Below are 24,463 nucleotides of genomic sequence, written 5' to 3'. Positions count from 1 at the left end.
GAGCCCCACGGCTGCAGCACTCCACTGTTTCTGCTCTCCCCACCTCCCCCCCCAACTCACTGTCCCACGAAACGATCCCCAGCCCATCACCATTTCTGCATTTATTTTTTATTAACCATTTATTTGTCTGTAATTGACTCTCACATTACAATCGTGTGTTGGTTTTATTGTCTGTCTGTATTTTTTTTTTTTTTTAATATATATATATATTTTAAATTTTTGTAAAATAAATAGAGATAAGTGAACTTTTAGGTAGGATGCTCTCCAGACCCTCGGTTAAACCCCATGATTGAATCTCTGCATCACAGCTGTGAACACGCAGCCCCCAACACACACCGTGCTCGGATGGAAGCTACACCAGGCCAGGTAGCCACAAACCCACCTCGTGGTGGCCACCGTGCCCTCGTGCCAGGCAGTTCTCACTCCTTTGACAAATACACTGATAGAAGTTAAAAAGTCTATTGTTTGCTTTCAAGCTGTGTGTGTTAATCGGTTACGCAGAGCCCCCGGCGCGGGAGGCACAGCTCTGTTAGATCATCAGTAACGTCTGGTAACTCAGAAGTAGACTTTTAGGTAGTTTCTCCTTTAGTTTAAAGCCTTTGAGCCACGGACCTGCGGAGGGCCCTTTGTGGGGTCAGCACTGAGCCCTCAGCACCGCTCTGCCCACGCAGTTCAAGGAAGCTCAGCACAAGGAGCATCCAGAGGTGCATGCAGCATTTTGTGGGCAGCTTCCCTGCAAGCCTGGCAGAGCCACGGGGCAGATTCCATGACCCAGCTGCCTGCAAACACAGGGAACGACGTTATCAGGTGTGCAGGGAGCAGTGCTGGGACACAGCCGTGGCAGAGGGGAAGCTGCCATTTACACATAAGGGAACGTTTCTCTCCTCTCCATCACCGTCCGCCTCATCTCTGGCAGCGTGCTGGGAGCCTGCAGACCCACGGGTGCAACTGGAAGGGAACCTGGGGACTTGGGGTTTAGGAAGTCAACCTCAGTGGCCACAGTGACTTTTGCACGGTGCAAGTCTGGTTCTTGGCCAGGGAAATTGCACCTCAGCAGCACTTGAAAGAAATCTGCCTTTTGGCTTTGCATCTCTCTTCCCCACGCTGATCTCCAGACACATTCCGGGCTTTAAGGGATAGAAACATTCATTACAGACTCAGAAGGTGCAGATAACAGAGCTGCCTGTTCCCTGGGGAGCTGGGACAAAGCTGCTTGCTCCAAGCAGGAAGACTTGCTGTCCTCCCTCTCTTTAGTGATTCCTGTGCTCAGATGTGTGGTTCTGCACCCCGTTCTGCAGGAGCACAGACAAGCCACAGCCACACACACACCATGTCTGTACTGCATACAAGCAGCCTCCAAGTTGCAAATGTCCAACACCTCGCTGAATTTTAGCACATGGAGCGAGAGGAAAGCTGTGGTTTGAGCTCGGCTCCTCTCAGCTCTGCTGGGCAGAAGTTCTGCAAGTGTGTTTGCAGAGTTCACTGTGGGCAAAAGGACAATGACTGCAGAACTGTGACTGAGATACCCCAGCCTGCACCGTGTGCTCGAGTGGAAAGTGGTTACATGGTGACATGCTCCAGATGGGCTGGGATGATAGGGATGGCCATGCTTTCTTCCCTCTTGTCCTGGATGTGCAACCTTACAGTGCGGTGGCATCCTGCCCTGCTCTTGTCTTCTCCCCAAGCTCCATTCCTCAGGATCTCTGCCTTCCTTCTCTGTCGTGTGGTCTTCTGCCTCTTCCAGGGGAAGGGAAACCACATGAGAACAAGGGTCACATAACAAAGATTTTACCCTGCATCCCCTGCCCACCCTGGGCAGTGCAGGAGCCGTGCAGCTCTGCAGGCAGGCAGCCCAGGGCTGGTGGAGAGCTGGCTGTTGGGCACAGGGCGGTGGCACCGGAGGGGTCCCTCTGTGAGCTGGGACTCACAGAGCTGCAGTGACTCCTGACATCAGTTCTGAACAATGCTCCAGCAAAAGGAGGAAGTGAAGATCAAAACAAAGAACCTTCTTCGAGGGCACTGCCTCATCCGAAGCCCAGGAGCTGTGTTTCTAACAGAGAAGCCAACCACCGGAAACAAAAATAAAATATTCCTTTTTCTGCAGCTTTGAGAGGATACAGATGAAAAAAAATAATAATAATAACAATAGTAGGAGATTGTCTCTCTCTTCCCCTCGCCCAAATCATCAGTAGCTAAGTCAGAACCAAAACGTTCAAGTTACGGGTTGCAGCAGCAGCCAACACGAAACATTCAAGTCGATGATGTCGCTATGTACACCGCGGGGGAGGCAGGCGCCGCCTGCTGGGACTGCGCTGCCACCGGCCGTTATCTGATCCGCTTCTCCACCGAGTAGACCGAGATGTAGTAGTCATTGCTCCCGACTGCCAGGTGAGGCTGTGGAAAGGGCAAAAGAGGGGATAAATGCGTACAGCTGGTGCGTGGTAACGGGTGACATTTGCAGCAGTAATGCCCAGCTGCTGGAAAGCTCTGAACGCAGCTCTGACGACATTTCTGCCAGCACCTACGTTGTCCCAGAGAGTTATGTGCCCATTCCAGCCAGAGAAAAAAACGATGGTGGCTATTTGTTGCCAACCTGAAACATAATTTTTCTAAATGGCTGCAAATCTGCTCGGTAGGAACGGTCACCTGGGCTGAAAATTAACAATCCCTGCTGGGAGAGGGCCTGGAATAACCCTGCTAAGGAGACCTGGGCTGGAGAGGGTTTTGTGAGTTTGCTGATTCAAAGAGCAACACAAACGTTCAGCCACTTCTCCCCCAGCCTCCAGCTGCAGGACAGCCTACGTGTGCATTTAGCTTTTGCAGATCTCCAATTGCTTTGCTGCACAGCATTCGGTCTTCCTACAGCCTTACATAAATGACAGTGTAAAAGCAGCCCCAGAGACACCTGGGCAAACCTGCTGTCTGCAACAGAGGAGGCATGGAATAAATAAGCACAGAGTGCTTGGATGTGAGAGCCTGTCCCTCTGCAGGCAGCTCCAGGCAAAAGCACCATGGAGGATTTCTGTGGTGAGAACCAGGGAGCCACACAAGGCTGCAGACCCAGAGTGATGGCGACAGCACAGCAAGCTGAGCCATGGGTCAAAAGGGCTCAGCAGCTCGGAGCTGTGTGCTGCTCTGCTCTGGGGGTCATAAAGCAGCAGCACTGCTGGGACCTTTGCACACTCATGTGGAACTGACTGGAAGAGGATCTGGGCAGAGGGGCTCAGAGACATTCAGAAAACAGGGATGGTCCTGCTCCGTGCTGGGGGGTCTCTCTGCTTTTCCCTCTACTAATGTCAACTTTAAGTGAGAAATGCAAATTCCAAAAGCCAAGAAGAGAATACAGACCCAGTGAGGATGGAAAGCCAGGCAGCTGATGGCTCCAACTCTTTGTCCCATAAAACCATCGTAGTATTTGATATTGTTGATCAGCTCACCGTTTCCATTGTAGATTGCAGTGAATTGATTCATTGAGCCACTGAAAGGAACCCAGAGAGGATGGTGTTATTGACAGCAGTGTGGTAACACTGATATTTTTTCTCCAGCCCCTTTTTCAGCTGAGGCTGAGCTGCTCATCAGGTTGGTGTGCAAGCAGCTCTTAAGCAGTGAGACCAACATTAACTGTACCATGGCAACCTCAGGAGAGAGATGTGCAGAAAGGCTCGAACCACAGTTACCTGCTACACTGTGGGATTGAGACAGGAAACATGGAGAGCTGTGCTTACATGTGCTGTAGAGTGGGTCTTTGCTCTGTGCCCACACATCCATAGGAACGTGAGACCCTACAGCACCGCTCTGGTTTTGCTGCTGCGTGGAAGGCAGAAAATAACTGGGAACAAAGCTGCATTTTTTGTGGTGAGGTTAGAACCAGTTCACCCACGGGTGAGGTTGCACAGACAAATCCTCTCTTTTCACTCCGGGGATGCAAGAGGCAAAACAAGAACTTACCATGCAAAGAGGTTGGCTTGTGGGTGAATGTCGAGGGCTGTGAGGCCTTTGACTATCTGGAGGACCTTCATGGACTCTGGCATCCGGGGGTCGAAGAAGCGCACGTCTCCATTCACACTGCCAACACAGGAGGTTCACAACGTCAGGCCGTACCCAGGCCGGGTCCTGCAGCCCTCAAGCACAGCCTGCCTGCAAGCCGACCACCTCCAGCAGAAGGTCAGCAGAGAGACACGTGCACCACTGCCTCCTCTGCCAACGCAGCTGAATTTCCACTGATGTCGTTGATATTTGGTACCATCCACAAAGCACTCAGTGCTGTGCAAACAGCTCTGCTCTGCCCTCGGGAGCGATCCATTAGTACCTTTATCACTTACAGCCCAGCCCCAAGTATGAGTGCCTTTACTGTTATGTCGTCTCCAATGCACTGAGCTACACGTCACAACCAAATTCCTTCTCCTTTTCGCGGTAGAAAATTGGATTAGAAAACTGTAACCAGATGGGATCTGCTGGTACAATCCATTACACCAAGTGTCTGCACACAGGAGCACATCCCCACTGCCCAGAGCGCCCTGTAGACCCCAAGTAACAAACACTGCTTCACACCCGGGCTGTCAGCCCCATCTGTGGCTTTATGAGGGAGGAGAAGTTGGGGAAAGCAATAGCAGCAGCGACAAGACGCCGCGCTTGGTGAATCGAGCACTTTTCCAACACAAAGGATTTCTTGTTGTTAAGTGATGTCTCTAAAATAACCGAGCAGAATCCCATCTGTTACAAGTGGACACATCTCCTAACAGCCCTGGAACAGAGGGCTGAGGATTTTGTGGAGGCTCATCTGCTCCTCTGTGCTCCTTAGGACAGACTAAGGGACAGGCACAGAGATCTCTCACGGAACTGAAGGCAGTGTCACCTCATCTGACCTTACTCTCCTGGCAGCACATCCAAGGCTTCTGACACCACAACTTCTGAAGTGCTTTTTTTTTCCCCTCTCAAGTCCCTGGTGACTGTGTACAACTGTGAATCACATGACAGAGATCAGAACAACTGAAAAAACATGAAGAAGTCTATTGCCTCCTGTTTTCTTACCTCCAGAATATCTAATACTGATGAAAAGCTGCTAAACAGGATTACTTATACCAGCGTAAGAAGCTGCAACTCCAGCTGTCACATAATTAAATTCAAGACAAATTAAACTCCAGGTTAATTTACATCCAGAATACCGGATGGAAATACTACTTGAGAGAGATGAAATATACAGCACACTCATTTAATGCATCACGTGGTGAACCAATGCTGAGCAATGAGGGCCACAGCACCAGGTCAGAGCCAGCCATTCTGTCTTCACCGCTCCCATCCCTGGTCCAGATGAAAAGTTTCTCTGTTATTCAGAGAATTACTCCATAAGCAATACAGTGCCTCACAGTATTTTTTAAGGAACAGTTACACCAGAACCTTCTGTGATCTAGAGTTTGCTTTCCTTGGATCACAGAATCACAGAACGGCCTGGGTTGCAAAGGACCACAATGCTCATCCAGTTCCAACCCCCTGCTGTGTGCAGGTCACCAACCAGCAGCCCAGGCTGCCCAGAGCCACATCCAGCCTGGCCTTGCATGCCAGCAGGGATGGGGCATCCACAGCCTCCTTGGGCAACCTGTGCCAGTGCCTCACCACCCTTTGGGTGAAAACTTCCTCCTAATATCCAACCTAAAACCATTCCCCCTTGTCCTATCATCCTATCACTATCCACCCATGAGAACAGTCGTTCCCCCTCCACAGATCTTGCTGTCAAATGAATGAGAGTGTGAAGTGGGAGAAACTGAGAGCAATGAGGTTTGCCATAAGAAGCAGAGTTCCTCCAGAACGAGACCAGACCTGTCTGCTGAGGCACACCACGTTCTCATACCCTTTCAATCCTGAGAAACAGCATCATTTGCTGGTAAGGACATTGAGGAGGGGGAAAAAGGAGCCTTCAGATACAGGCTGGCCAAGCATGCAGGCCTGAGCCCTGAGATTGTTGAAAGAGATTACGGAAAGGAAGATTAAAAACTCTCATACGTGAGCCTGACAAATCTGGCAGCCACGTCACTTAAGTCTCCTTCTGAAAAATCTTAGTAATTATTTTGCTGACCCATCCCCCACTTCAGGAAAGTTCTGCATCGCAGAAAATGGCCTTGTCTGCATTTTGTAACCAAGTAAAAAAGAGCCTCTCTGTGTGCAAACAGCAGCATCGTGACAATAAATTATAATCTGTTGTTCTTTAATGGCCAAATAAGTACATGCTGCTCTACGCAGCATTTACCAGGCTGCAGAAATGGATTTATGTGTAGAAAATTGCTAGATAGCAAAGTAATCCTGCGCAGCAATGTGCCCAACAGATGCAACATAAACCTCCTTCCTTCTCGCGTTCCATCTCAAATGACCCCACAAAGATGCTGGCAATAAAGAACAACAACATGAGATGCTATATCTAGCTTGGGTTTCTGGTTCACTCGATGCCTCCCTCACACGCCTCGTGATAGTGATTTCAGCACAGCTACTTTCTTGTTTACTCTCAGACCTCACTAACAGGCTTCCAAAGAAAGCTCTGCGTTTCTTTTTGCCTTCTCGCCACCAGGTTTGCAGCAGGAGTTAATTACTGAAGCAACTGTCAAACTCTTTACACTTTCAGCTCCTGAAATACCAGAAGCAGATTTCAAGCAGCAAAGCAAAACAGCCCCACCAGTGAAATCTCTTCTACCTGACGCTCATGATGTGGCCTTCAGGATGCTTCTGCAGGTACGCCTTCACCACCCAGGCTGTGTGCTCCCTGTAGGTCATGACACGGCTGAGGAATAAGCAGAGAGGGGAGAGGTGGTGAAGGCAGGGCTGGGGAAAGGCAGGGAGAGAGCAGAGAGCAGAGAGCAGGGCAGCACAGCGATTACCATTCGCTCAGAGCCATCCTCCGGTCGAACACGCGGATGGAGCCGTCACCCAGCCCTGCCACGATCAGTGACCGATGGGAGTCGCACGACAGGCTGGTCACACAGCTGTCTGCCCCGGTGGGGATGTCCTGCAGAGAGAGCACACGAAGCCCAGCTGACACGGAGGTGTGTCTTCACGCCTGCAGCCCCCAGGAGGAGCCATGAGGGGCAGGCTGCTAAGCCAGACACATCCCTGTTCTCCTCCTCCTCCTTTCCTCATTCTGTACATCAGTTCAAAACCAAACCATGGTCAAACCGTGGCACTGCACTGGTGCAGCCTTCCTGCAGACTCTCTGGATAGACCAGAAGTGGGAGAGGTGGCCCTGGAGATGATGGTCACTGCTGTGGGTGATAGAGCTGTGTGTCCCCACAGCTCAGCCCAAAGAGCCCAGGGGAGGAATTCCAGCAAAACCTGCTTTTGTGAAAAGCAAGGCACAGTCTGTTTTAGGAAGGAAAAGTTCATATTATCCTCTATTAAGTGTATCTATTGAGATAAAACAAATTGCCAGAGGGGTCATTTCTCCATGAACCATCTTTGTTAGGTGCGAGCTGAGAAAGCCACCAGAAGAACAGGCAGGGTGGTAAATGTTTGGAGGATTTTAGTCAAGGAAGAAGAAAGTACCTGTAGAAAGCAAAAACTTGTAATGGCACATACAGGAACACAAATAAACCCAAACCTAAGCATGTCACAGTCTGTGTACCTCTGCAGCTCTGGAGCAGTGTCTGAGCAGACACAGCCCTGGACAGTGCTGTGCCACCAAGCAGTGACAAGCAACTCAGGTGTTAGGTGGCAGACACTGTGTGCACTGAAAGAAATGACATGAAGAAAGAAAACTGGAGCTCACAAGGAGCTGTGCTGGGAGCACGTGGTGCACTCTCACTCCTATGCTGTTTGCTTCCCTCTTTCTGCTTGCCATAAGCAAAAGAATTGCTTGGAATCATGCCTATGGTTGGCATGAAGAAAAACATTTTCAGTTACATCAAGTAAAAACTAAGCAGTGCTGCAAAAGTGGGATAACAATCAGGAGGCACGTTAGAGCTGCATTAGCTAATTTCACACTTCAGTCCTATTTTTGCTGTCGCACATATTCACCTTTCCTAGCTGCTATTCACAGCTGAGTGAAGGAGCTGCTGGCTGGAGCACCCAACTCCAGGGCTGTTTGAGCCAGCCATGCTAACTGCCTGAAAGCAGAGCTTGTCTTTGAAGCAGGAACAAGCAGCAGAAGTGAAAATGAGGTACTTGCTTCTTCAGCTACATCCAAAGTGCTTCCAGAGGTTCACTTTTTGCAGTTCAAAGAGTGGGAAGCACCTTTGTTAGCTCAGCTTACATCGCTTTCTGCTCTTCGTGCTGAATTTCAGTTTTCCAGTGTTACTGAGTCAGGAAGTTCCAACCACTCCAATTTCAACACCACCACTCTTTGTAATTAAAAAAGAAACTCTTTTTTAGATGCTTGCAGCACAATCACTCATCCTCATCATTTCAAAGATTTTCACCTCCTGAATTTTGATGTTTTCTTGTTTACACAGAAAAAAAAATGGGAAAGTAATTAAGATTAATATAGGCTTAATCATCCTGCCTTGCAGGGTTGAAGCATGGCAGCTTTTATCCAGGGCTGATTATCTTCCAGGAAGTCTGGAAACAAGCCTTCCTGTTCTCTGCAGCATGGCAACCTCACTCAGCAACCTGCTGTAGATGCAGAGCCTTGTGCTTGCTGCTCACAGGACGCCCCAGCAGCTCTCCTGTGTGCAGGCAGCAGTGTAGGAGTGTTCCTGGAGGGAAATGCTGAGGGGGACACGCATGGATCTTACCTGCACTTTCATTTCCCTGTCTGTGTCCCAGATGCGGATTATCCTCACATCTCCCGAGGTCATGAGCAGCCCAGTCTCTTGTTCCCAGTCGACCACCATTCCTGCTCCTAGGAGAAAACAAAGGCAGGGTGTGTAAGTTACTCAAGTCAGCAGAGGCAGATCTGCACTACTTACAGCCCAGCGTCCGCAGCACAAGGCCACGGAATCTGTTGTCATCTGCAACTGCATACACACATCCACACAACCTCCAAAGAGGATCAAAGCAGGTGCTCCTGGATTTGAGTCCAGTTTATGGCCTCTACTCCTCGGCTGGAGGAAATGCTTAGGAAAGCCTGGGTGCAGAATGTTAAACTCATGGGGCAGACACGGCCCTGCAGGGGTCCTCATAAACCACCCACCCCATACAGAACGCTGCACCCAGCAGAGACCAAAGCAGACCAAAGTGGTGACATCACACACAGCAAAACATGCGATCCTCTGCATTGCTGGGACCCCTCATTTTAATAGATGTGGCTAAAGAACAAGAAATACTATCAGCAGTGCTGCAGGGTACCAAACTAAATATTGCTAGGAGTAAAAACCAACCAGCTCTACAACAGGTTTGGCAATTACACTGCTGAAGATACATCTGTGAGAGTTTTTGGTCCTCATCTTCCAGTGCACAACCTGACTGCTGGCTGAAGTTTACACAGAAGTCCTCACGTAAGCCTCCTGCAGCACAGAATGGATATCCCTGTACAGCTGACTTTGGCATCTGCACACAGACAGGCTGGCAGCCTGTGTGAACCAGTGAACTTTGCTGGCTTGGCAATTTGCAGAGACAAATCCACCTCCCTTCCAGTCAGGGAACAATGTGCCCCACATGAGCTCCCTCAGCCCACACAGAGCAACTGCTGTCAGAACGCAGCAGTGCTTGGATCCCAGAATTAACTGCAACAAAACCCTTCGTTAGGAGGGGAACTCTCCAAGGAGCAATTCTTGTACATTTAATTAGAGAGAACTTCTGGACCACCACAGCGTGCAAACATGTTGCTAAAAGCAGAGAGCTGTGCACCAACCACCCTTCGCTGTTTATGCTGCAAAGGCTGACCAACCCAAAGCTACACAGGGCTACAGGGATGCTTTGGTTCATTAAAAACACTCCATGGGAGCGTTAGAAACACTTTGCCGACCAACGACCAGCAGCCGGTGCCGCCTGCAGAGGGCGCGCGGGCGCCGAGTAGAAGGGCCGGGTGCGGCGGGCGCGCGAAACCGCGGCTTAAATGCGGCCGCGGGGAGAAAAAACCTCTGTGACACAGCGCGGGTGTTCGGCTGCGAGTGGCGCGGGAGGGCGCCTTCCGACGCTGCGGCTGAAACGGCACCGACTGCGCGAAACGAAACAGAGCCGAAGGGCAAATGGTGTCATGGGGGGAACGACAGAGCGCTGGCTCACGTCTACATGTTAAATCGCAGTGTTTTAGGATGAGGGGAAAACAGAGACTTACTGCTAATTACAATTTCCTTTTTAATTAACGGAGGTCCTTCTCCTGGACTCACCCGCTGAGCGCTGGCTGGTGGCTGCAGGATGCTTCAGCCTCACTGAGGCAGAAGGAAATGCATCCTGCAGGTACCTGCAGCTCTGCTCCTGAGCTCCTCGTGCTTACAGCAGTGGGGCAGAGAGGGGTGACCCCATGCAGCCCCCCGAGCTGTGACCCCACATGGCCCCTGACACACCTGAGGCCACGCACCCGCAGGACCAGGACCCAGCAATGCAGTTCCCCAAAAGCATCGTTAGCTAAGATTAAGGTTATCCTGTAAGGAATGATATGTTTCCAGGTAACAAGTGATAAATCATCCACAATGCAGGGGGAAAAAAAAAATGAGGTGGCTGTTGCTGTTCCTGAGCCGTTTAGCACAAGTGCTTGCAGTGCTGTGTGATGGGAGATGATGAGCAAAGCAGCCACTCTCGAGGCTGTAACTTCCTATGGCTGCTCCCCCAGGATTCCCCCCGTGCATCAGATATGTGTCTCATGGGGGCTGTTCCCCGTATAAGTTTCAATAAATAACAGCAATGTTGAAAACAGCTGCCTTCTGGTGTCTGTGCTTATTTCTTCATCATGGCTGAACGTGGGCAGCCCGCACCAGGCACCATCAGGAACACCTGCACAGCCCACAGACAGCAGCACCTCGCACTGCGATGGATGATTTCTGACCACAGACCCCCGTGGCTGAGCAGTGAGACACAGGGCTGCCTTCCCCTCCAGGAGGCAGTGGGAGGGCTGTGTGACCTCACCTCACTAATTCTCACAGTATCCTTCAGTCAGTGTCCCTCTCCTCATGCCAAGGACTACGCACAACAAGGGAGAGCAGGACCTGCGATGCTGGAAATGCACACAAAACCCCGGAGCTGCAACATCTCCAATTATGTTATTTCCATAAGTAGAACTCAGGTGTTTCTCCCAAACTTGCTCCTATGGGACTTACCCCCAGACTCTGGGAGGTGTGGGCTCACTTTACCTTCCCCCCTTGCTCTACAGCACAACCTCAATGTGATTCTGATCCTTGGACTATTTGCTGGCTGCATCCTCCCCGGGGCACAGCCATCCCGGATCCCCCCAGGTGCTGAGACCCCCCCCCGATTGCCTCCTCTTCTCCTTCTCCCACCTGCAGGGTTACAGAGCGCAGGAGCAGCAGCGTGACTCAAAGCAGAGCACAGCCCCAGAGGGCACGGCCCCGTATTTCTGCAGTGCAGGTACTGACGTCCTTCACTTTGTTAGGGAAGCCCCAGGAGAGCAGGAAGGAAGCAGGAAGCTGGCAAGCATGTGCTTCTTCTTTCTTGCTTGGCTTAAGTAGAAATTTGCTTGAGGTACGACAGATGACGGCTGTTTACCTACTGGGGCCAACAGCTCCCACGAGGCAGCGATGGATGGGAGTGCATGCAGGTTGGACATGCATCCCCTTGTTAACACATCTCCCTGTATCACTCGGGGGGCCCTGGGGATGGAGGCAATGCAGCTCACACGGACGTGAGGGATTCTGCTGCTGATCTGCACTCGGTGGCCCGATGTGACCTGCACCATCATGAAACCATTGGTCTTTCTCCAACGTACCAGAGATCTGCAGTGCAGCCATTTGTGCAGAGCGAGGCATGAATGAAGAGACAGCCCCTTAGCTTCCATTCAGTAAAATCCCCACAGAAGACTGGGCAATGAGAACGGATTTTTGGTGCTTTAGTGATGAAATAGTGATGCATTCTGCTGCCAAATGAATGGAGAACCTCACATGCTCTTAAGATTTCCTTAGCAGGCGAGAAGAGACTGTGAATATTTCGTACTGATTCCCAGGTATTTGCTTGCAGTTGCAGGGATGCAGTGCAGTTGCTTGGCATTAGCAGCACTGCTCCAACAAGAGAGTTGCTGGCCCTTCCTTACGCTGCTCGGATGCCTGCATTACCAAGCAGGGAATTCCCTGCAGCCACACCTTGCTAATCTCAGCCTTTCCATTTGAGAATAGATTTCCAAGCGAAACACAGAGCCACAATGATGAAAGCAACACATCAGCTTTGCTAATTTCAATTTCAGAGCTTTGCTTCCAAAGAGGGATCCGCAAAGACCTCCAGCTAAAGAGCTCTGCATCGCACACCCCTGCCATCGTTTTTGTCCTGTTGATCACTATGGATGTGCTTGGCTCCTATCAGTCAGCAAAGATCAATAACTGCAGAGCAGCTCAGGAGCATCACGTCAGCACTCACCCACGTATGTGTGTGCACACAGATGCTGGCATGTCAGCCATCTGCTTCCCAGCAGCAAGAAGGGGTCAGGCTGGGTGCCATGCAGCGCTGGGTCCCACAGCAGGAGGCTGGGGGCTCATCTACCTCCCTGCCACATGATAGAACAGAACCTGTACCATTTACCAGGCATTTCCCTGCCAAAGGACTAAGCTCACTCGCCTAAGCCTGCTAGGTGAGATTCTTTAGCTTCTCTCTCTGAAGTGATCTTTATAGCAGAAGTGTATTACAAAACAATCCCAGCAAAATCCACATCAGCTTAATGGCCTCTTGCATTTGGAACCTGTCTTCCAAACTCCTTTGCCTGGGGATGCTTTGAGATCTTCCAAGAAAGAGAGATTTCTCCCTCCCAGAAAACTGCCCACGCTTCCTGCGCAGAGCTCAGCAGATGATGCAGACCTGTGGATCTTTATCCTTTCCTTCAGTGCCGGGCTGAGATCCCTGCATTGCTCACAGCCATCACAGACACACACAGCATGAGGAGTGGAGAGGGAGGAGCAGCAAAGCCTTCCAGGAGCCACGAGGACCCAGCAATCATTCCAAACAACTCCAAAAACCAACCAACCAACCAGACGTGGACGAGGAGCTCCTTCCCACCCCGCCTGGCCATAGGAACAGGAAAGAAAGGACTCACCTCCCTGCTTACTTCTGTCAAGATAGATTGAAACCCTTCGGGCCAGACCTGTGAGAAGACAGGGATTAGGGGTGACACCATGGGTCAAGCCAGAGCAAAACAAATCTTACAACAGGATTAGAAAAAGCAAGTCGAAGCAAAGGTCAGGACAGAGAGAGAAGCAGAAGCATCGAGAGCAGCACATGCCTCCATCCCGAGCAGCATTAGTTCGGTCGCAGCCCCTTCCCAGGACCACGGCTGTGCCCACACCATGCCTGCAGGTCTGACATTTCCTCTTGAACGAGGAGATCTGGGAGCTGCACTGAGCTGGCTCTGAGTGAGAGAGTGAGGAGAGCCAGGGCCAGAGCCCAGCTGGTACGCAGCTCTGGTACCAGTGGGGAGCAGCAGCTCCCATGGAACTGACAGAGCACAGCGTGGGTGCATCACACAGAGCTCGGGGGGAGCAGCCCAAGGGCAGCTGGGAGCAGATTCCAGAACTGCTTGGCTTTTCCTACAGCTTTTCTGCAGAATTTATGCTGCCTTGAAACACTATGGCTACTGAGAACATCTTTTGCCATTTTTCCAGATCCTCCTGTCTCTCGTGTTTGTCATGTGAGAAGTAACACTGCATTACACCAGAGCACCTGGTACCGATGCATCTTTAATTTTGACTTAAAAAGGCTTTCTTGGCACATGGTGCACGCAGACGCAGATCTAATTAAGATCAAAATCAACACAGTCAACTGCCCACACAGCAGTTTACCACTGTTTAAGATTCACCATCCCTGAGTCTCACTCAAGCCGACTGATGTGCAATGAGCTGGGGTCAAGCTACTTCTGAGTGAGAGCATCTGACCCAGCTCAGCACTTGGTGCATTCAGTTCTTTCACCTCAGGCTGCATAGAACAAGGAAGGTCTGCAGGAGTGCGAGAGGTTAAGCTTTGTGCCTCACCCTGCATCATCCCCCATCATGGTCTCTGAGCATCTCTTATTGTCAATACCCCATTGCTTTGACAAGCCAGTGATGCCTCAAGCTTCCAAAGGATGTATTTAGGTACTGCATATTCCTCCTTCCTTTTATAAGAAGGAAAACTGCCTACAAGTCAGTATTCTGCTTGCAACAAGACTGTTAAATTCAGAGATGAGGCTGACATTGGGGAAAAGGATGGGAGTGGAGAGAAGGAAATCAATAGAGGGAGCACACAAACCCCAGCAAAACTCCTGAGCTCTGCAGCTTCAAAGATGCATCTTCAGTTTTATGAGCCAGCGCTGGACCACAACTCAAGTCTTGGCAGCAGAAGATAACTGTTCAATAGAGCGCCTCATTTCCAAGGGGACTTGATCCACATAGCTCTTTTGAACTGAGTACAGTTATTTCTCTCTCCACAAAAATCTGCCCTTTTCTTCTTCTGAACCTAGTTCTATTGCTTCAAAGGTGAAAGGCAAGGGAAACAGGGCCCAGACTTCCTAAGACCTTACTGGAAAGGAAAAGGCAAAACCACCTTAAGAGAACAGATTCAAGTTTCGGCACACTTGTTTTGGCAAGTGTAAACTCTCAACTCTTAGAGCTAAATCAGCTCTTGCTCAGCTCTTAACCTATTTTGCAACGTCAAACATCACTGCTCTCTAACAACCCTTTCTTCTACATTAAAGCCCCGTAGAGAAGAAGGTAAAGTCAGCAAATGCTATGTCCTTATAGAAGGTACACGTAGAAAGCAAGGTAGGAAAATGGAGTTAGCCTGAAGGAGTTCAGTCTACAGCTGTCAGCATCTTCCCTGAGCACGACTGATGATGCAGCAAGAAATGTAAGAGCAGTGCAGGGGAATTCCCAGACATCAGCTGTTCAGCTGAGTCCATCACCAAGGAAGCAAGATTCAGAGCCCAGGGATGGTAAATGCTCATCGACATCCTTCATGAAAACTGGAGATGGCAAGAAAGGAACACGGACCGAGTGAGTGACACCACAAAGGGCAACTTGAGATGATGGCTGGAGACTTTCCTCTCTGCCTAAGGAACGCGCGCCGTGCATTGCCACTGTTTTCATCCTGCTTTTATTGACGTCTCTGCAAAGAGCAAGTTTGGACCGTGGCAATTTTCTCAGTATGCTGCAGACATCCAGCAGCTTCTCATCAGTTTTGCACACATACTGCAGTGAGGCACAGAGCCTAACGTTACCTCAAATGCAGTTCCTCATTCCTAAAACACCGGAGACGAAACAGGAGGTATAAAGGAAAACAGCAAATACGAGCTCAACAAGGCAGCACTGGTAAAATCCAATGAATAGCTAAAAGAGCTGTGTCAGACTCCTGTGATGAGCCACAAGCTCTGAAATGAGAACTGTCAGATTTTAAGGTCAGAATGAGTGATGGTGGTCATCCTGTCTGACCTCTCACACAGCACAAGCCAGAGAATCTCACCCAGCAATTCCTGCATTAAGCCCACAAGCACTGACTGAACTACAGCACATCTAGAAAAACCTGTAGCCTTGGTTAAAACTATTCAAGTGACAGAAGAACCCCATTAGGGCATTAGAACATTATCAGGTCTCAGGAGGACAGAATGTCCATCTCCTTTAATATCTTAAAACAGACTTCAGGATCACCTAAACTGGTCTTCTGGTTTCATCCTGTGCACAGCAGGATGTCAATGCTTCTTTTTACATCTTTTTCTAAGTTTCCTAGCATCCAAAGCTGTTTGATGTTTAACTGTGCTCCCGTGCAAGCGCCAGATCTGGACTGCATATTCTCTTGTCACCTCCTGACCCACAACGAGCAGTGGACAGTGAATGCTGGAATTGAGCTAAATGAAGTCAGAGGTGCAACATGCAAAGCTGTGCGAAGGCTGAGCATCCCATCAGAAGGAAAGAGGCAGTATGTGAGCCACCATCCCACCCCGAAGGGAAGAACAAACTCCTGCCACAAGGAGCAGGGCAGTTCCATCGTTGTTCTACAGATCTCTCCTTAGGAACAGGCTAGAGGAACACCTGGCCAAGACAGCTGCTCTGAGGCTTGTGAAGGACAGGAACTTTGTGCCCTTCTGCACCCCAGTAAGAGGCTGCTCTAGCTGTTCTTCAGCACTTGTGAGAGGCTGTTGTGTTGAGCTTTTAGTCTTGGTGGTTTGTTTTATGAGAAACAAACGCAAAACTTGGCCAAAGGCCATTCCAGAAAGGCAGAGACTGTTAAACAAGGACGTGACTGGTGGCTGATGTTAAGAAACCCATTTTACTGCACTCATCCTGAGAAAAAAACCATCTCAACACGAATTACTTCTGGCCTCCCATTCCCCTCCTCCAGGCAGAGGACCTACCTCGTGTAGTTGGCAGCATGTCTGACAGCCCCTGCCACGCTGTGACCATCTCTGGGTTCTTCTCCAGGTCTGCAAAGTTCTTCCACACTCTGATGGCACCATCGTCTTGGGAAGCACAAAGAAGAGAACACGATGCCACGTCACTGCCAATGCAACCCTCGTGATTGTGCACAATAAAAAGAACAGAAGCAACACTGTACTCATAGCAAACTCCACAACTGAGAGCCTCACCAGAACTTAGTACTTTTTATTAGAGTTCTTTTTCCTTTAATCTTATTCCATTAAGTCTGAAGGATTGTTCCGCTGGGAACTGCTCTAAAGGGACTTTTCTCCTTCCTAAACACCTGACATCAGATGTCATTCATCTCTTTGACCAATTTTCTCTAGAACTGTCTCTGTCCTCCTTGCTCCTGCACTAAGAACCACATAAATACCCTCCTAAATACAAAATACAGCCCCACAAAGAAGCTGAATCAAAGCCCAGCCCATCAGCAGCAAATCTTTCAAGTACATCATGTATTTTTCTCAATTTGTTCCCCATCTGTGAAACTTCTGTGCTAAGAATCAATAAATTGAAAGAAAAATGTCCTAAAGGCCCTCTCAAATCCTCTTCCACCTCTCTTAATTATACCCAACCTGTACATTTCAGCATGAAGTTTGAAAAGCTATTGAAAACACTCAGACTGACAGGTTTAGAATGGTTCCTTGGGAGTGAAGCATTTCTTACAGCTTTACAGACCAGTGAATGAGAAAAAGCTCTTCATGCTTCCTTACATGATGCAACAGGGCATTCTGGAGGACTGCTTCCCTGGCTGAGACACAGGGACTAGAAACTCACAATAAACTCAGAACTATTGGAGAAGTTCAGTGCCTAAAGCAATTCTTGTCTGCTCTGGACTCAACCAAACCTGGTTCCTCATACTTTGGCTGCAGCACGATTTTCCTTTCAGCTCTGAAAGCAGCTTTTAACCAGCTAAGGAGCACAGTGCCCAAGAAATGGCAAAGGAGGTTGCTGTGAACTTGCCATGCCAGGTTCTACCTCAGAACGCCCTAACAAATAAAGCTGTGCCTGGAAATGGTTTCAGCAAGGGTTTGATTTGTTTGCTATCTGAGAACACTGCAGCACTTACATAAGCTGTTCAGATATTTCAATGTTGCCAGGAGCAATTTTCAAGTTCAATCTTGGACGTGCTTCAACCAAGACCACACGGGCAAGGGGAAAGGCCAAATGCAGAGCAGGGAGAGCAAGAGGGACAGCACAGCTCCCACGGACCTGAATCCTGAGAAGGCTCCCCAGGTCCTGCCCTGCCACATGGAAGGAGCTGCACTGCTTACCTGTGGCAGTCAGCAGCAAGGAGCAGTCCTGCCCGTTCAGGTACTCCATGGCTGTGATCCTGGTGTACCGTGGGTTCCCGTTGTGGAAATAATCCAATTTCTCCCCTTTCTCCCAGTCCCAGAAGCTGGGGAAGGAAAGAATACGAGGTCAGTTCTTGGCTCTCTGTGTAAGCTATCAAAGAGATCTACGTTCTGCCTAAGCTAAAAGCTGTGTGCATTGTACAGCAATTCAATTTGTTCTTCTTTGATACGCAGCCTCACTTCGTTAACCACGTAGGCCCACCTTCTGCAAGAGAAACAGAGCACAAGCCCAGCTGTGGAACGATCTCAACCCAGGCTCACATGCTCCTTCTGCAGGACTTGGTGCCACAATAAAGCATCAGCACAAGCAGCACGAGCCCCACGTGCCCCACAGCCACTTACCAGATACTGTCCTTGTCAGCAACAGCAATGCAGGGTGTGAAGGGATGGAACTTCACCACAGAGGGGACGCCGGGGTTCCTGTTGAGGAAGATCTGATCATCCAGCCGGGAGATGCCTGTGGGGACAGCAGGCAATGGGCTCAGTGCCCCAGCGGCCCCACAGAGGGATGGGGCTGCAGAGCTCCCCAGCAGCACTCAGAGACCACGGCACCCCACAGCCCCAGCCCCTCTGCACTGCCACGCATCTCAGCCTGAGCTACAAACTGAACACTGAGATGACAAACGCTGGGATCCTTTATTTTGGTAACTGAAGAGAACAAGCAGAGCACACCCAGCCACGTGCAACCAAAGAAATGGGTGGCAATGGGCCCCCAGATCACTTGGTTGAAACTGGTTAAGTTCCCAACCCAACAGTTCCACGCTTCTATGAAGTACCAGCTTGTGCTCATACAGAAATCCACTTCTTTTGTTGCCAAAATGAAACAAAATAAACCCACTTTATTGGAATTGCAGCATTCCAGTTTAGCTTGAGGATTATTTATTTAGCCTTTCATTTCAATTCTTTCCGATTTCAGGCTAATTTACAAATGAAAAATACATTTTCCACTGAGACTTGGTTGCAGACCTTTCCCCCCTCTCTTTAGAGCACCTCATGATTTGCAAACAGTGTTGGTAACCCCTGGAACAGCATTTTTTAGCACAGTGTGAATCCATCACACAGAACTGTAAGCTCAAGAGACATTCATTCAGTCCTGGTTAGTTTTAGCATGCATCCATTTAATTTCATTTTCATTAAGGGATCCTAAGTCTATTCTAATTCCCTTTAATATTTCAGACTTAGCTGTTTCTGTTTTTTTAAATGAATATTGGCATTTCAGCTGCTCAGGTCAAGCAAGCAAATATAAATACTGTCTAGATAAAGGTTTTTCTTCAGGCGAGCACAAACAATCCCCTTTTTTTGTATTCAAAAAGATCCCCCAAGCCATTTCCTGGGCTCCAGTTTTAATTCTCTATTACTCTGGTTTATGACACTCTGCAGTTCTATGACATTAAACTCCCTGTCGAGCCCAGCAAACCTCCAGAGAGCGAAGCACCGCAGCAGGCTGTGCCTCCAGCACCAAGCCCTGCACTCAGCACATCAGTTTCTCCAGCTCCATGCACCTCAGTTCCCATCCTGGGAGGAACAGCACCCACAGAAGGGCTCTGCCCCGGTGGATGCAGGCAGGGATCCAGCCTGTGCCAGGTTCTGAGGGCTTGCAGGACAGTGACAAGCAGCCAAACAGCCAAGAGCAGCATGAGCCCCTGCCACCCTGCCTGAGAGCAGGGACCTCTGCCTCAGAGGCTCAGCACAGGTGCTATTCATGGGGTGCTGGGAGCCCCGGGGAGCTGCGTGCAGCATAGGAAGAGGGGCACTCACCCTTCTGAATGATCTTCTGGGCTTGCTTCCTGACCCGGGCGTTGCGCAGGAACCGCCATTCCCTCTCCTTGCGGATCTGGCTCTCCAGGTCGTGCTCCTCCGGGATCTTTCCACACATCAGCGTGTTCACAACATAAGACAGTAAATCAGAACTCCATGAATCGCCATTCACAAACACGTGTGTTCACAGCAGACCAAGCCGTGACACCTTAGCATCTCCATACAGTACGTGGAGGAACTCAAAGGACATTCTGATTTCAGCCTTCCCATCATCTGTGAAACCTTCCCCTTTCCTTCTGCTGCCCTAATCCTGAGATTGAAGAGAGAGCACGGCTTTGATACAGACTGAAAGCTACGAACGCATTAAAATCTATCCTTCAATAGAGAAGTGCAGGCCAAAAAATGCATTGCTTTATTCCCTAATTCCTGAGATGTGTGAATTACCAGCATGACATCCACTGCTAATGGCAACTGCTTTCATTTGCAGCAGAATGATTCCCCTGCGTGGCCTGGGTCTGGTTACACACACACCTTCACTTAGAATGGGAGCCCTGAGCAGCATGTAACCACTCTGACCTATTTTACTGCTTTTATTCAGACTCCACAGCCATTGATGGCTTTCCTGCAGGACCCCACCTGCAGCCAGGGGGCCCATGGGGTGCAAAAGCAGCTCCTGCCAGGCTGCAGGTCATATGAACACCCAGAGCACAGCATTGGAAGGAACAGCTCACTGATGTCACCCACAGCCCACTGCAGGGTTAAGCATAATGTGCCTCACGCTTAAAAAATTACCAGTGCTGCTCTAGAAACACCTCTGGGTCGATGAAGATGAGCTGTCTTCCTTTGATGAAGGAAATGATGCTGTTCTGGGCAGAGCGAGCCTTGGAGAAGGGTGACATAAAAGACAAAGTTCTTTTGCTCCTTCCCCTTCCACACAGACACACGTTTCTTTTTTCCTGACTAAGAAAGTACTTAAATCACCTGCCACTGTTATATCCGCTATCTTCAAAATGTATTATGCTCTGGAAAACAACCATTACGGAGCTGAATTGCTGCTGCTTTAAAATAAGAAACCCACCCCCCCTAAAAAAAAGACTATTTCAATTTTTCAAGAGTATGACATCTATTAGAAAGGCAGTGACAAACGACCAATAATGTACAGCAATAAACAAACCTCAGATAAAATACATCAAAGCGCATTTGAGAGCACGGAGATTACAGCTACACCTTAATGAAAATCCAGCTTCTCTGGGAATAAATCAAAGTAGGACCTAGGAGGAGGCCAGGGGACGGGCAGGGCACCAACAACAGCACATTTTCCAGGGGGGCACCCAGCAGCTGTCTCAGTTTAAGGCCAAGAAACGCAGTTTGCAGCAGAGCGAGGCACTGCTATGCTCTCTAGCAGATGAAGAATATCAGATCAAAGGAGCTGCCGGGCTTCTCGGGTCTGAAGAAAAAGAACTCTTCTGTGGAGGCTCAGCTGAAAGCTGCTTTATTATCTGATTTCAGCAATACACATTCTTCTTACAATGAGATCTGCTGAACTCAACTGATCACTGCCAAGCACTGCCAGTACCTGTAACCACACAGAGGTGCTCGGTACCAGTGCAGCTCGGTGTGCTGCAGGTGACAGAGTTTGTGGTTCTGTTTGTGGTTCTGAGCTGAGCCCCCAGACCAGCACTGCAGTGAGCACAGAGCTGCAGCACGCAGTGCAATGCAGCACTTCTCCCATTCCCAGCAGCCTGCAGGACAGAGCTGGGTTGGGTGCAATAACAAAGAAAGGGGAGACTTAGGTCAGATGTGAGGAGGAAATTCTTTACCCAGAGGGCAGTGAGGCCACGGCATTGCCCAGAGCTGTGAGTGCCCCATCCCCAGAGGTGCCTGAGGCTGTGGATGTGTTCTGGGCAGCCTGGGCTGAGCTGGCAATCAGCTCGCAGCAGGGGTAGGGCTGTGGGATCCCTTCCAACGCAGGCATGCTGTGATTCTGTGATGATTTTGTAACCCCACAGAACACATCGCAAGGGAACTTCTGGTGGTGCAGAAGCACAGGATTATGTCAGGGCATGCATGTAATAGAGCAGTGACCTCCAGCTCAGCTGCTTCTGGCTGGAAAACCAGAAGTTATTATTCAAAAGAACCAGCTAGTTAGGCTCATTATTCATGCCTTTGTCTCCCCTCCCATCCAGCTCACATTTAAGCATTAGAAAGTCATTTTAGTAAACAACAGCCGGGCTTTGGCTGCTGCTCAGCTCTCCTCCGAGCAGAGCTCCCAGAGGTACGTGGGAGTAGCAAACTGTGCTACACGATGAGGATCACGACATGGCTCCGATTCTCTGCATCTCTGAGCTTCCACTCAGACATCAACCAGCGACCATCCCCAAACCTCCCACCAAGTGGTGTCATCTGAAAGCCAACCCAGCTCTTTCTTAACAGCGTCCTTCCACGTCGGCGTGGAAGTCGGTATTTGGATGGGAGAGGGGAAAATTCAGCAGTCTGCTCCTGTAGTAAATACAGTTTGTCCCTGCACAGTGTTACTGCAGCATCGCACACAGGGCTCCCTCCTCCACCAGGACTTTGAGCAACAGCCAAGACAGAGAGCGCAGAGCGCTGAAGTGAGGGCTGGGATTTTTCAGGAAGGATTCCTTATGTAATTCTCACCTTCCAGGATCCTTCCCAGCTCCTGCCTGCATGTTCTGCCAGCCCTGCGAGCAGCAGATGCTGGCTCTGCTCTCCTCGATTCAGGGCTTCCTGACAGCTGGCAACAAGGCTTTCCTGTGCCACGCGGTCCAAGGCTGCCCGTGGTGAGCAGAACAGCCTTTTGCCATCCCAGCTTTAGGAAGAGGAACGACTTCTGCAGGGATCAGGGCTGTGGTAGGTAACTGCTTTTCCTGGCACACCGAGAATTTACAGTGCGGTGTTTTCTTCCTCCGTGTATCTGATTAGATAATCGATAAATCAAAGGCAGTTATGATGGCCTGAATCCCAGCCACTGATTTACGCTGGAAATTAATCCCTCCATCTTTCCAATGAAAGCATTCTCATAGCGAGGTCTATGAAGCAAAGCTGAATTCATAAATTAAATATGACTAAGATGCACTCACAGTCATTTTATGTTTATTCATTACAGGAATAGTTGTCTTATCTTTCCCTGTTTATGATGGTAGGCAGCATCTCCAAATGAAGTATTGGAATTGCACATCAACGTCATCTTTTTCCATCAGCACTCTGCAGACTTTACTCTGCCTTTTTCATGAGGCTCAAGCTCTCAAAAGACAGCAGCTGCAAGCCATGGCTGTTTGCTCCTCACTGCTGCAGGAACAGATTCTAGGAAAGGAGCACTCTTTGGACATTCAGCCAAGACTTGAGTTACAGCATGGCCAGGGCTGCCTGGTTACACAAGCAGTCATCAAGATGTGCCAAAGGAAGCTGTAGAAGGGGGACGCCTCCCTGTCCCTTGCACATGTACCACCCACTCATTACAAAGCCCCATGCAGTTCCCTAGCAGTCAGTATAACATGCAAACTTCTTGGCACAAAGACCTCCACTTGGCCTCTTGAGGCTGTTTTACAAAAGTAATGGGCAAATCAATTCACTTCCTCGTTCCATTAGGAAACACAGATTTTGTTTGGAGCAAACCTTACCTAAAACACTGCTGCTGAGGATGCTCTGTGCTCAGAAAATGCAACCCAAGGCAGTGAATGTCACCAACCCAAACCACGGGAACTAAGAGAACATACATACTGCTACTCCTGCTCTTAGAGTAAAAGCTGAAGAGAGAGATCATTGTGCACATGTTCTGCATAGGGATGTAGCCTGGAGCATCTCAATTCTCACGGTGAGACACTGAACTCTTTGGGACTCACTACAGTGAAAAGGAAAGCCTGAAATTTTCATTTCCAGGACTCCCCCTCCCTGGCTCCTATGAATTGGTATGAGAACACTCCGTATGTTTTCTTTCCTCCCCCAATTTTCTTAATTTTATGCACTTGGAGTACTAAATCTATATATATATATACACACACACACATACACAGCTCCCCATCTACACATTTAAACTGCATTTTGATTGGCTGTCTACTGTGATTTATTGCATTAATAAGACACCCCTCTTTTTCCTTAGAAAGTAGACAAATGTTTTTAATAAGAACTAAGGGATGGAAGAACATCCTCCTGTGTTTCTTTTACTCTCCTCTGGACTTGAATTGAGACACTGAAACTCATCTGGATGCGAGAAAACCCCGCTATAAAGCTTGACCGAGCCCCATGGGCCAGATGTATTTCCTAATGAATTATTCTGCTAATGATATCAGAAGAAAGTTAATTTCACTAGCAGCTCAGGAAGCGTCAGGCAATCGCTCTACCATCTAGTTTTTCCTCCTGGTGATTTTCTAAGCAAATTAAAGCTACACGGAAACCTCGCTGCCATGTAACCGGTTTTCTGATAGCCTTAAACTTGGGGGCAATTACCTCACCTCAACACCTACCAATGTAACATGCCTAAAGATGGAAAGGAGCAGTAACAGATGGCGCAGTGGCAATTCTTAGATGAGGCAGCACGTAAAATGTGCCATTTCTTTGCATATTCTGAAGATTTAAACATCAGCGGTTGCATAAAAGCATCCACTGCTGAGTCGCTCAGGTGGTGGCATTAATACAAACGATGCATTATAGTTCACATTAATTGCAACACCTCCAAAAGTTAAGCTGAAAGTTCTGTTACAGTTTGTGCTGCTTGAATCCCAAGGTACCTTCGCTGTGGTTGCTAATACCAAGGCAAGGTTTGATGCTTACTTTGATTTCACGCTTAAGATTGAAACCCGATCTTTGGCTAAAAGATTCTGGGAATGTAAGTGCTTATTTCCAGTCATTGACCATCTCTGCTCATCTCTG

At 49.2% G+C, this 24,463-nt stretch overlaps 1 protein-coding gene across 4 annotated transcripts in view; it reads right to left on the bottom strand.

Moving 5' to 3' along the window:
* Nucleotides 1-162: 162 nt before the first annotated feature.
* The window catches only part of RPTOR (regulatory associated protein of MTOR complex 1), a 118,579-nt gene continuing 94,278 nt past the window's right edge, over nt 163-24,463 (bottom strand). For 2 of the 4 annotated variants that reach the window (XM_048964961.1, XM_048964963.1), the window contains 11 exons: nt 19,574-19,679; nt 18,158-18,272; nt 17,735-17,859; nt 16,400-16,504; nt 13,115-13,162; nt 8,715-8,821; nt 6,867-6,994; nt 6,683-6,769; nt 3,949-4,065; nt 3,349-3,478; nt 163-2,394 (listed from right to left, as the gene is read on the bottom strand). In XM_048964961.1, coding sequence (XP_048820918.1) covers nt 2,326-2,394; nt 3,349-3,478; nt 3,949-4,065; nt 6,683-6,769; nt 6,867-6,994; nt 8,715-8,821; nt 13,115-13,162; nt 16,400-16,504; nt 17,735-17,859; nt 18,158-18,272; nt 19,574-19,679 — 1,137 coding nt within the window. In that variant the 3' untranslated portion in view covers nt 163-2,325. The remainder of the gene's footprint in view (nt 2,395-3,348; nt 3,479-3,948; nt 4,066-6,682; nt 6,770-6,866; nt 6,995-8,714; nt 8,822-13,114; nt 13,163-16,399; nt 16,505-17,734; nt 17,860-18,157; nt 18,273-19,573; nt 19,680-24,463) is intronic. The other 2 variants (XM_048964962.1, XM_048964964.1) reach the window with 1 other exon arrangement.

This window comes from Lagopus muta, chromosome 18 (genome assembly GCF_023343835.1).
Source record: "Lagopus muta isolate bLagMut1 chromosome 18, bLagMut1 primary, whole genome shotgun sequence".
In the NCBI taxonomy this organism is placed as follows: domain Eukaryota; kingdom Metazoa; phylum Chordata; class Aves; order Galliformes; family Phasianidae; genus Lagopus; species Lagopus muta.
This window is presented reverse-complemented; position numbering and strand designations above follow the sequence as displayed.